The sequence below is a fragment of the Gopherus evgoodei genome, chromosome 4 (genome assembly GCF_007399415.2).
Source record: "Gopherus evgoodei ecotype Sinaloan lineage chromosome 4, rGopEvg1_v1.p, whole genome shotgun sequence".
NCBI lineage: Eukaryota > Metazoa > Chordata > Testudines > Testudinidae > Gopherus > Gopherus evgoodei.
Genome location: NC_044325.1, coordinates 106227986 through 106240534, shown reverse-complemented (window position 1 = coordinate 106240534; position 12549 = coordinate 106227986). Strand labels below are relative to the sequence as shown.

Below are 12549 nucleotides of genomic sequence, written 5' to 3'. Positions count from 1 at the left end.
GTGTAAAGCATCACAATACACTGCATTGATCCTTGCACCACGCCAAGTTTCCCATTCAACAACAGATCCTAATGAAAGTTCAGGGTCTAAATACGGATATAGCTAAGTACCTAACTTAAGTATCAGAGGGGTAGCCATATTAGTCTGCATCTGTAAAAAGCTTTTTACCTAATTTAAGGCACTGATGGCCCAATAGTCCAAGGGCTTTTTAATGAAAGCTGCACAGGCTCAATTAAACGTTCAATGAGTGTTAGTTGGATTTGCCTCCCTCATTAAAATTGCCACAGCTTGTAACCAATAATTAGGAAGCAAAATTGACTATCCAGTTCAGGAAATTTAAGTTACCTTTCTGTGACTGCTGTAAATTCCGAACATTTTTCAATTAAAAGTTTTTCAAACTGCAGGGGGGAAAAAAGGCAAAAATGTGTTTGAAATAATGTATCCAGGATATATCCTCTTTCAATAAGAGAAAAACATTTGATTACAGTAAATTAGAAACAGTCAAGAAGATATTATGTGAACACCAATTTGTTTAATTTCCCTTCTTATTGGCATCTGTGGTTAATTGTAACAGAGATAAATACTGAAGCTAAGCCAGTCCCAGTTCCATAAGAACATTTTCTACATCTTAACTGAAAATAAGACTCAATTTCAGTAGTCCACATGGAGTGAACTACTCAACATAAGTAAAGGTGACAGAATCAGGCCCATAAAAACACTGATCCTAACATAAAACATGTTTGTTTACACACTCACAGGGGGATTGGATGGTTGAGATATGGAGTCTCTCTCACTCATTGTTCAGATGATTTGCCATTATTGCAATAAAAAAATACAAAGGTTATCCTCACCAGATCTATCCACTCCCAAATTCTAAATATAGTTTATAAAGTCAAATTGAGAAACAAATCAATATTGAAGAAATAATCCTACCTGGTGCATTTCTTCTGAGGAATTTCTAGTGAAGCTATTGTATTCATTTATCATTGAACGTACGTGACAATTGACTCTTACTGTCATGCTGTGAACTCTCTGCCATCTGTTCTTCTCTAGTTTTTGAGCAATCCTGGTCAATTCCGTGCTTATGATCCAAGCTCTTTTTAACAGTAATTGTAAGCTATCATATGGACTATGTTGTGATGAAAGGATAAGTTCACTCTGTGCATCCTCCTCTGTGCTGATTGGTTTGGACTGAAGAATACACATACATTCACAATCTGTCATCAACTTCAAGTCCTCCATCCAACGCTGCACGGAATCCACCTGAATTAAGTGCATGCTAAAGTGTAATGAAAAAGAAAACAAACAATCAGATGAAAGATCTGAATCAATTTAGACATAGCCTTCATGAATAGAATATGGGGATAAAACTTATCATAAGGATGGATCTCAAAAAAAAAATCCACTAAAAGAAGAATGAATTTGGCTGCATTATGAAAGTGACATGTTTCATATTCCAAATAGAGATTTTGACCACCTATAAGCCACTTCCACTTTAGAGACATACAGATCTTCAAAAGGGAGTATGATTTGCCTATAGCTGGGCATTAGCTAAAATCACTACTGTATATTATTCTATTCTATTGGGTGAAATTAAGATTAGAGTCAAAAAGTTATTTTATTAATGAAATAACTGACAAGCAAAGGCCTTCTCAGAAGTGAAACCACTAGGCTGATACAGACCAATACAAGTCCATACTTGACTTATAGCAAGTAAGAGCTTGTTAGACTCTCAATCTTCATGAGACCTACATACACACAAAACAAAGTTTGGGGAATGGGGGGGGTGAGAAATACATTACTTAAAACACTCAGATCAAAAGTAAATTTGTGGAGAAGCCAGATTCAGATGATGTATAAAAATTAGAGTCCAGTCCTATGAGATGCTTAGCTTTTCCTAAGAAGGGGTAAACACTCTCAGTTCTGATTGGTGGTGCTCTGCACCTCTCTGATTCAAGGGTACAATTAGGAGCAACAAAAATCAAATATTGGAGACATCTGTGAAAAGATATTGAAATACAAACATAAGAAGAATTTAAATGGATTAGCTGTGCTGAAGAGTATCATTGAAGAGATGTAACATGCTAACTAAACTTTTGTATCTTACTTTTGTTTTCGCATTTTTACCTACTTTTTACTATAATAAAACACTTGTCAGTCATTCACTCTGAAGTGTTTTGTCAGACATGTATTTTTCAGCTAACAAAAGCCTTGCGACTAATACTAGTTTATGTAAAATATAACGCAGCAACAGAGTACTCCAGTGTTCCATGTGAATGGAAGAAAGCTGTTTAGAACTAACACTAAGGGTTGCTTTGGAAGACCACTTCAAGTTAGATAACTAAAAAAATGTATAGAATTACCAAATTTCACCTCAGATACTGGAAAACATATGTTGCACATGCACACACAGTGCCCATGAAGAGAATTAAGGAAAATGTGACCATGTAAGTGTTCCTCAGAACTATAATCTTTGTGCCTCATGGGTTGCATCTGCAGACTTCCCCACTAGAGAAAAAGGGCATTTTCACATAAGTTTAGATAAAGGATGCTTAGTCAGGGCATTCAGTACAAGATTTAGGTCTCAGGAGGGATTTCTCCCCATTGCTGTAGAGTTGAGAAGCAAGGCAGCCACCACAGTATCAGAAGAGGGCTTCCAACAATCTTTTTGTAGAGCCTCTGAGGTTAAATAACAGCCTCATACCACCGATAAACTCAACATTGAGAATGAAAGATACTTCTTTTCAGTGGTTTTGTTTTCTCGTTGCTCCAAGCAGAAGGTTTGCTAAAGCCTTCTTGCAGGTGGGAGACACAAATTAATCTGGCTGGGTCTTCAAAGGTGTGGACACTACCAACCTGCCTTAATTGACAGGTCTGATTCTGCCTCCAGTAAGCTGTAAGCAGGTGTAAGACCCATTGTAATGAAGATGTGGACTTTCCTACTAGTAAATAAAAAACCTTGATCTAAAAAACCAAACAGTTCAAGGTGAGAGGTGTTAAGTCTAAAGGAAACATCGTAGATAAAGTACAAATAAATATGGATCATATGTGGAATGTATGCTCCTTAAAAATTGAAACAATCTGTCCTCCCTTCTCTCACAAAATTGTATACATTTTGCATAAAAATAGACAATTCTGGGCAGCTGAATCCTATTTTATTAGTATTTGGCTAGATACACCCATCTAAAATTAGATCCTTTCAAAAGGGCTCATAGTGGAAACTTATAAAGTAAAACAATTACTATAGTGACTTTTGTGCATTTCAGAACTATGTTTTCTTAAGAGCACTGATGGACTCTCAGTAGAGGCAGAAATCTCCTGATAACGGGAATAGCATGGAGACCACAGGATGTAATAGTTACAGAACAAAATAATGGAAGCAAGCCATAGCATCTTGTAAAACTATCTGAACCCAGGACCGGCGCTAGTGTTTTTAGCGCCCTAGGTGCATGGCAATTTCGCCACCCCGCGCGCTGGTCCCGTGGCTCCAATGGACCTGCCACAGGCATTCCTGCGGAGGGTCCGCTGGTCCACGGGTCCGGTGGAGCTGCCGCAGGCGTGCCTGCGGGAGGTCCACTGGAGCCGCGGGAGCAGCGGACCCTCCGCAGGAATACCTGCAGCAGGTCCACTGGAGCCGCGGGACCAGGGGACTCTCCGCAGGCACGCCTGCGGCAGGTCCACCGGAGCCACCTGCTCCCCCCCCCAGCAAAATGCGGCTCCCCCTGGCAAAATGCCACCCCCCAATAATCCTGGCACCCTAGGCGATTGCCTAGGCCACCTAAATGGAAGCACTGGCCCTGTCTGAACCACAGTCAATTCACTGTGTGAGTCCTTGGTGAAGCTACTTCACTTTGTGCATCAGTGAACTCAGTAGTATGATAGAGGCAGATAAATGGCTTACACTTAAAACAAGGCATTTTTCACCCTGGCCAAGCTTTCCTGGGCAAATAAATTACTGATCCAAAAATATTGGCCTGTTAAATAATAAATTTACAGTTTTGAATGTCACCAGTGTTTTAACTTCATTTGTTATTATATTGAGCATGCTATTGTACAAAGTAGAGACTTGGCCACTGACAGTAACCAACAAAAAGAGACTGGAGGCTGCTCATCACAGATGGATGAGGAAGATACTACACAGTTCGTGGAAAGTCAAAATAATAAATGTGAGAGTAAGAGCTGGCAGAGCAGGACGTATTAGAAAATATCAAAGAAAAAATGCTCAGGTGGCTGGGACATGTACACTGTATGGAAGATGAGAGAGATACTAAACAAGCATTGCATTGGGATACCAGGGATGAAAGAGAAAGCAAAGAAGGCCAAAAAGAATTGGTAGAAGACAGTGGCAAAGGATAGTGTATATAGTGGCATCACCTGGGGAAAAGTACCACTGCTATTGAGGGACTGATCAATGGAGAACCTAGACTGCCCAATATGTAAGTGGCATAGGAGGAACGAATATTTAAGGATTGTTTTAAAAGAGATTGCCTTCCTCAAATCTCCTGTCTGGAGTTGTTTCCGAAAGGTTCCCACTATGAAGTTGATCCTGGTGCTACTGTACTCTATCTATGGTAATACATTGCCTGGCTTCAATGGAAACAGGATCAGGCCCTACATTTAATGGATATGACTGATGTACCACAAGTGCTGTACCATTATACATTAGTATAACTAAGTTGTGTACACATCAAAATACCTGATGAATTATGAACAAAATATTTTACAATGCAAATTAAAAACAACTGCTTCTTTCACTAATGACCAAGTCAGCAGTTTAATGCTTCTGTATGAGTCATGAAATAAACCTGAATGGCTTCTATGTGATCTGGAAAAATGGTTGAGAGAGTTTATATGGAGGCTTAGGAAACTGAAATAAAAGATACCTACACAGTTTTGTGGTAGAAATGTGTGTGGATTGAGCACAAATGTGGGGGTCCCTTGATTTTACATGTAGACTGGAAGCACTGCGTGTTAAGGGGCTTTCCATCTACTTCACTATATACAGCCTGGACTAATGCACATGCAAGAACAGAAAACATAAATCGATAAGGGCCAGAGTCTATTCCTCATATCAAACTGCATCCTACTCTGATCTCACTGATGTACAATGGGGCTGCTATTGCTCAGAGGCCTGTACTGTTAGATGACCAAGGCAACAAGAGTCCACCTCAGCCTGCTACATAAAATTGTTTATGAAATTCAGCAAAAATTGCAGATAAATCTGGTACAAACAGAATTGTTTAGGCTAAAAGCAGTGGGATAGAGGGTCCTCGAGGCTACTGATAAAGTCCAGGATTGTTACAACAGTGAGATAAAAGATTCTAGAAATGGAATGAAATGTTTTCATTTGAAATTACCAACATGTGTTTAGGACTGGTGAATGTAGATGGCTTGAGACTGCCACACCTTTCTTGGACATTGTTTGTCCATGGGAGCAAGTAGACTGAAAACTCTAAGCTTCACCTTTATGGCTACCTGAGGAAAGGTTTCCTAGTGTGTGGTTTCCCTTGGCAGCCCCACTGTCTCCTGGAACCCCAGGATCCACCATTACCATTGGGTCTTCACTGTCCTGATCAATATAAATGACTCTAGCAGTAGCTCAATGTAAGAGGCTCACTGATATTGGTGAGTAAGTTTCAGCTGGCCTGACCAGTTCAGTATACCTCAACTTACTAATGACACCTTCTAGATACAGTTAACAACGTACTGATCATTAATATTATTGGGTTGTGTACGTATGAAGCTTAAATTCAAGATTACAGCTATATGGAAATTATGTTATCAAAGTGTATCTGCCAGGCAGCACTGAAGATACCCCACCCTAAACAAAGGAATGTGGTTCTGTCGCCTGAAAAAGGTATTTCTAGTGTACAATGAGACAATGGGAGAGCAATTTTAATAGAAGGTAAACAGGACCATCAAGTCAACATGGGGAAGAGACAACCACTCGGCATCACCACAGGGGGAGGAGATTGCAGAAACAAATAATGCGCATTTTAGCAAAAACCAGCAGGGAAGAAACCTGCATGGAACTCCCTGCACCACTAAAGCAAGTTTAAAAAGTAAGAACAGAGGTACAGAGCTCAAAAACAAGTCAATTTCAAAACATTTAAATAAACAAGGGCAGTAAAAAGCTATTTTATGGAATATAATAATCTGAATGAAAGATATTCTGGGAAAAGACAAGGAGAAGAAATGTATATTTTTGAAAATGTGCACAGATCCACATTCTAATATTAAAAAAGGATACAACAGCATTTGTGCCCTGTTCATAACTATTATGGTTGGACAATGCACTGCAGATTTTATTTTTGTAACTATAAAAGCAACGCAGGAACCTATAACTGGCATAGCTAACTGAACCTAAAATTTCACCCACATAACACTTTCAAAATATGCACTTTTTTACACAGTATAAAGGTCAGATCCTCAGCTGAGGCAAATTAGTGAAGCTATACTGCAGTCAATTAGACCTATGTTGTTTCACACCAGCTAAAGATTTGTCCCTAAATATTTCAGTGATTTGTCTCAACAGAACTGCTTTTCCCTCAATTCTATTTCTAGTGCTGTCCAGGTTGGAACTGATGAGGCACAGAGACTTTAATTCCATCAGAAACATATACAGGAACTCCTCACTTAATGTTATAGTTATGTTCCTGAAAAATGCAACTTTCAGCAAAACGATGGTAAGTGAATCCAATTTCCCCATAAGAATTAATGTAAATGAGGGGGTTAAGTTCCAGGGAAATTTTTTTCTACCAGACAAGAGACACACACACACTGTACAAGTTTTAAACAAACAGTTTAATAGTTGTACACAGTGATAATGATTGTGAAGCTTGGTTGAGGTGGACTCAGAGGATGGGATATTTCCCAGGGAATGCCTTACTGCTAAATGAACTAGAAATGGACTAAGCCTTCAAGGGTTAACTCTCACAACACTCTACAAGGCATCAGGAAAGGAAGGAGGGCAGAGATACATACCCAGCACCTGAGAGAAAAAAAATGTGCATTTCCCCTTTAAGTAGCTGACCCAAGACTTAAGTACACTGCTTTGTTAATTAAATCAGCTTGCTGAGACCTGAGAAGGCAGCTACTGCCTAGAAGCTCCTTCCCTCCCTTGTGTGTTCCCCCTGCTCTATGGAAGATTGGGTAAGCAGGGTGCAGGAGCAGGGGGTGGGACACCCTGACATTAGCCCCCTTCTTCCACTCTTCACCTCCGTACAGCAAGCAGAAGTCTCTGGGCACAGCTCCAAGGCAGGGGACAGGAGCAGAACAGGGCAGTGGGGGGAGACACAGTTGCTGCACAGGGCATTTAGGGGAGTGGGGAGCTGATGGGGGGCTGCTGGTCCACCCTGGTTCCAACTACCCACCAGTTAGCTGCAACTGGCTGCTCTTCCTGCAAGCAGTGGACAAAACAGGTTGCCGCCAAACAATGTTACAAGGGAGCAGTTCACAACTTTAAACGAGCGTGTTCCCTAACTGATCAGCAACGTAACATCAAAACAACATTAACCAGGACAACTTTTAATGAGGAGTTCCTGTACCTATTCTTGGGGTTTGGTGGAGACTTCAAGAGGGCCCCACCATTCTTCTTTCCTTGCTAGTCTGACCACTGGTTACATTTTGCAGCTGACTGTGTTCAGAAGCTGCTACCCTAGAAATAATTATGGAAAGTTTGAATGAACTCTTGTAGTTTTTTCTACCTATATACCTATCTAAGCATTTATACTACACTCATCACCAAAGTATGAATGCCCCTGCACTGTCATTACATAAAGTCTTGCTGTAAGAATAGAATCTGCAATTACATTAGCTAAGATAAAAATGACATGACCACCATCAATTCTCATGCCTCAGGGTATACGCTGATCAGCAGCTGGACTCAGGAAAAAAAAGTGTCCTCCACTGTGGTATAACAGTGCTGCATAAGCAACCTGGTACATTAGGTATGTATATATTGGAAGTAGAGTCACCCCTGGAATTATTCAATATAGGCCAGTATTGGAAACAAGATACCAGAAGAGAGAAATTATTGATCTGTTCTATCACAATTCCCACATTGCCATGTTTAATACCACTGCTTTTTAAATTTGAAACTTTACAGTCTGCTGCTGTTTAAGGTCTTCATTTTATTCAGCTTTGAATTGAATATTGTGTAATTGCATCACATGGTTGATTGTGGCTTTCTTATTCTTATTACTATGTATAGTTTCTCTTTCCTTTATTAGATGTGAATAACGACGTCCTAATTGTCAAAAATAATGATTTTTTAAATGTTTGATTTATAACCACATAACCAATTTGCATGACACGCAGTACAGGTTCATTTGACCTGCAAAATGCATTTTTCATTTTTTGGACTATAGAATGTACTGATTAAATTTCTCTTTACTGAGTACAAATGACTGTTACTACATTTTGCACTCACGGGACGAAACCTGAAAATGACAAATAGTCAGCTAAAACAGGAAATCATCTGTATTCTCTAACAGAAAATAAATCACCCATTTCGAAGAGAGGAAAATTATGTAAAGTGGTGGGAATTTCAAAAGCACTCACCATCAGCCTAACTTTGTTCTTATTAAAGTAAATGTTAAAATTCTGATTGACTTCAGTGAGGGCAAAGCTGGCCAACACTTAGGCTTTTGAAAAAGCACACTGTAAATATGTAAATTGGTTGGATTTTACATCAGGAAAGATCTTCAGCTTGCATTACTGCTAGTTCTTAAATTTATATACACGGAAATTAAAATAATGTCAAAATAAATTTTAAAAATAGGATTTGTAAAAAAAACAACCTAGTAGCTGCTTGGAGATATAGAACAGCAAACTTTTCACTTATTACTTTCAGGGAAACATATCCTTAAGAACACATGGGGGGGGCAAAATCTTGCTCATTTTCTTGACACAAGTAATAACACCGATTTCAATGGGACTGTTCCTATGAAGAACATTCTTTAGCCCTAATACTGGAAACCTTTATAAGGCAAAAGCCATTGTACCCCAACTGTATTTGATGTCACTCTAACCAAAAGTTGCTGCGAGATATAGTTTGGTTATGTTTAGTACAGGTTGTTTGTATTATGGACCCTCTGGTAGAATATGTAATCATGCCTATTGGAATGATTGATGTGTACAGTTATGACTTAGATTTTACAATGTTCAGACTACTCTTGTTTGTATGGTGGTTTTTGTACCTGTCCACCTTCCATCTTAAAGCATTGTCTATAACATACTTCACTGCAGTATGTAAGCACTTGCCAGGCAAATTGATCCACATAGCAGATCTCTCTAGTAGACTTCATGGAGTTTTCTGGTCCCCTCTCTTCTCTGGTTACCGCAAGCTCTGTTAGGTTTTAGATCTATTATCGTTTTTAACACCATTCTGGTTGTGATAGGAAAGCTTTAATGGAGAGGAGGCTTCTTAGAACATTCCCTAAAATGCCCAGACTCTACTTAGTCTAACCTCCTCTGGAAGTTTATTCAATGGCCAAACACCCTTGTAGCATTCTTCAACATCTTAGGCTCTCATCTGCTTCTTCTAGGCTTCATTAGCAATGTTTCTCTGAGAAAGTGTAGCCATCTCGGGGAGTCATGGCTGGAGATGCAGTCATCAATGGATAGAACTAGATTCTGACCTGCTGATGCCCTGAAAATTAAGGCCTTAGTACCAGTCAACAGAAGCAGACTGGGATCCAGTGGAGGGATTTGTCCACACAAGAGCTCTGGGTAAGCTTGAAAGCTAGTCTCTCTCACCAACAGAAATTGGTCCAATAGTAATTATTACTTCACCCATTTTCTCTCTCCTAGTCTTTAACTCAACCTGGGAGCTCATGTGAAAACTAGAAACTTTGTCAGCTTCACTAGGATTTTACCTCATATTGGTTAACTCAAGTTAGCTAACCTTGGAGTTCAGAATATACCTTTTTCCTAGCAAAGACAAAGCTGAAATGGCCATTGAAATTTTCATTAGGAAAATTTGTGCAAATGCATCCATAATACTATTTCTGACACCTCTTTTGAGGATTATCCTTGCTAACAAAAATTCTCCTTGTTTGAATGTTCATGAAAAACAGAGAGAAGGGCTTGAAATACCACCAAATATCACAGGGATGGGTTTTTTGTTGTTTTTTTTTTTAATCAAACGAGTTTGTTAAAAAAACATTTTGATATCCACCCAGCTGTAACTTCAACATGCTTGTCAACTCACCACACAGCATTATGTAACTCTAAATGGGTCTGAGAAGTTTCTGTAGGAAAAAAAGGTAAATTTAGATACTTTCTGGTCTTGAAGGTTGATTATATTATTAGCATCTATTAATTATTTTTTATTTTAAATGAGACACTGCTGTCCATCCTTTACATACCTATATATGAATATATTTTTATTTGACGCAGTGGCTGCTTGCTCCTTATATCTGTTAAGTCTGCTGGCCTCTATTCAGAGAGATGATTAAAAGGCAATAAAGATAAGAACCAGCTAACCTTTTCCCAAAACAACAGTACTTACTGAAAGGTTATGATGCTTTGAAATCAGAGGAGTCCCTTGTGGTAGATGGTAAATACAACATTATTTAAGTTAGTCAATGACAATGCCATTTACCCTTTAACACCATTTTTTAATGTGGCAGTAGGCTTAAATCACTATTAAGAGTGTGGGAAATAGCAAAGGTGGGATCACTATCACAGTGTACGTCAAGACAAACCAATTTTGTTTTGTTATCAAGGTTTTCTTAAAGATTACAGAAGAAAATATAATAAAAGCTGTAGCTGTATAACAGCTATTATAAAAGCTTCCTAATAGATTGGGTCTGAGATTTGTGGGGATTGATGTATGCAGTATTTATAGTGTTATTAATCAAACTTAAAGAAACCAAATTAAGAAGCTGATTGTGAAATCTAGACCTATGCAGTGAGACATTTTCTATTACTCTTTTGCTTATAAGGAAAATAAAACTATTTAACCATTAAACCCCATCCATATACATGTCAGTGTCAAATTAAATATAGCATTATTACATATAGCCAAAAGGCAATAGGTAAGTTATCATTTTGGTTACGTTATTTCAATACTAATTGCTGCAAAATATGTGAGTTTCAGGATAATTCTTCCAATTATTACAACTTATAAACTTTCTCCTTAAAGCATGTATATTTTTATATTTTCCGTGACTTCTTCATTGTAAATTATTCCCCCCAGAAAAGTTTACATTAGAGGATCACTGGCTCACTGGAGAACATAAGGAAGAGACACTGTAAGAATGAATTTTCAATTCATTCACTTTATGATGGCTAGACCACAACAGAGCCAAGTTTAGGTTCTAATCTTGAAAAGACTTATGCATATGATTAACTTTACTCAGAACACAGACTTTGTTTTTTTATATCTTTGCCATATTGAGACCAGATTATTACAATGGGTTCTACATAGGGCTACTCATGTAAATGGAAGATGTCTCCTCTGTTCATCCTCCAGTCATCAATTGATATCAGTTGAGATCCTGGAGCTGCCCAGTCCTAGATTTGTTTTTGGCTGCTAGGGCCAGGGCAGGCAAAGTGGAAGGCTGTTGACCCCAGAATCTGTTCCCCACTAGGTCCATCAGCGTCAAAGTTTGATAATATTCAGGGCACATTGCAAGGCAGGTCTTGTGGTTGAAAATCTTTGAGTATCATTACCAGATGTGGTCACAGATAGAGATTTATTACACATAGTGGGACAGGCAAAAAAAATCAGAGCTCAGCATAGGCTACTAAGACCTACCAGCCAGTGGCTGCTCCTACCCCAAACATTATACAGGAAAGATTTGCAAGACCAGCAACAGGAAGAGAAGAACATCCAGTTGCTGTCCTCACAGAGCAGCTAGCAACAGTGCAGAGGACCACATCTCCTGACCACCCCTATTGGTGATCAGCCAATAACAGTTGGAGCCAAGTCACTTGACAACTCCACAAAGACAACATGCCTTAAGGTACAGAGAAAACTCCTTTGTGTGCAGGAGGCGGAGAGGAATTGTGTGGGGAGAGAAAGAGGGACAATGTTGTACAACATTTGGAGGTTCAGACTGTGGGGCTGCCCATCAGTCATATCTCCAACAAGAACCCACTTAGAAACTTACAAAAGCTCTTAGGAGCCTGTGCCTAGTTGAAAACAAAATCTTGCTGCAAATGCCCCCCTCTCCTGACTTTTCTTTTTATCCACCTTAATTTGTAGCATTATAACAGCAATAATGTAATTCCTGCCTTCTTTTAAAAGCATAATGACATGAATTATGAGTGTCAGCATTAGCTCACTTCTCGGTTTTTACTCATTTTGTGTCCTCAACCTTCTGTTACTTAAGTAAAGACTGAATTACCTTAAGGAATGAAGGACTGGCCCTGTTTACAGAAAGTTAGAAAGTCTGTAGAGTTTACAGATGAGACCAGAATGGGTTTGGAGCTTCATCTCCATCTGCTGGTCAACATCCCTGACCAAATGTATCCAATAGCTATATAAAGATATTCTCTGTATTTTTAAAAACTGTTAGAAGAGTGTTAGCATTTAAATGG

At 38.9% G+C, this 12549-nt stretch overlaps 1 protein-coding gene across 1 annotated transcript in view; it reads right to left on the bottom strand.

Moving 5' to 3' along the window:
* Positions 1 to 12549, bottom strand: part of INSC (INSC spindle orientation adaptor protein) — a 125005-nt gene that overhangs the window by 85347 nt on the left and 27109 nt on the right. Inside the window, exons 2-3 of the mRNA XM_030562620.1 lie at positions 934 to 1279; positions 346 to 398 (exon numbers count right to left, since the gene is read on the bottom strand). Coding sequence (XP_030418480.1) covers positions 346 to 398; positions 934 to 1279 — 399 coding nt within the window. The remainder of the gene's footprint in view (positions 1 to 345; positions 399 to 933; positions 1280 to 12549) is intronic.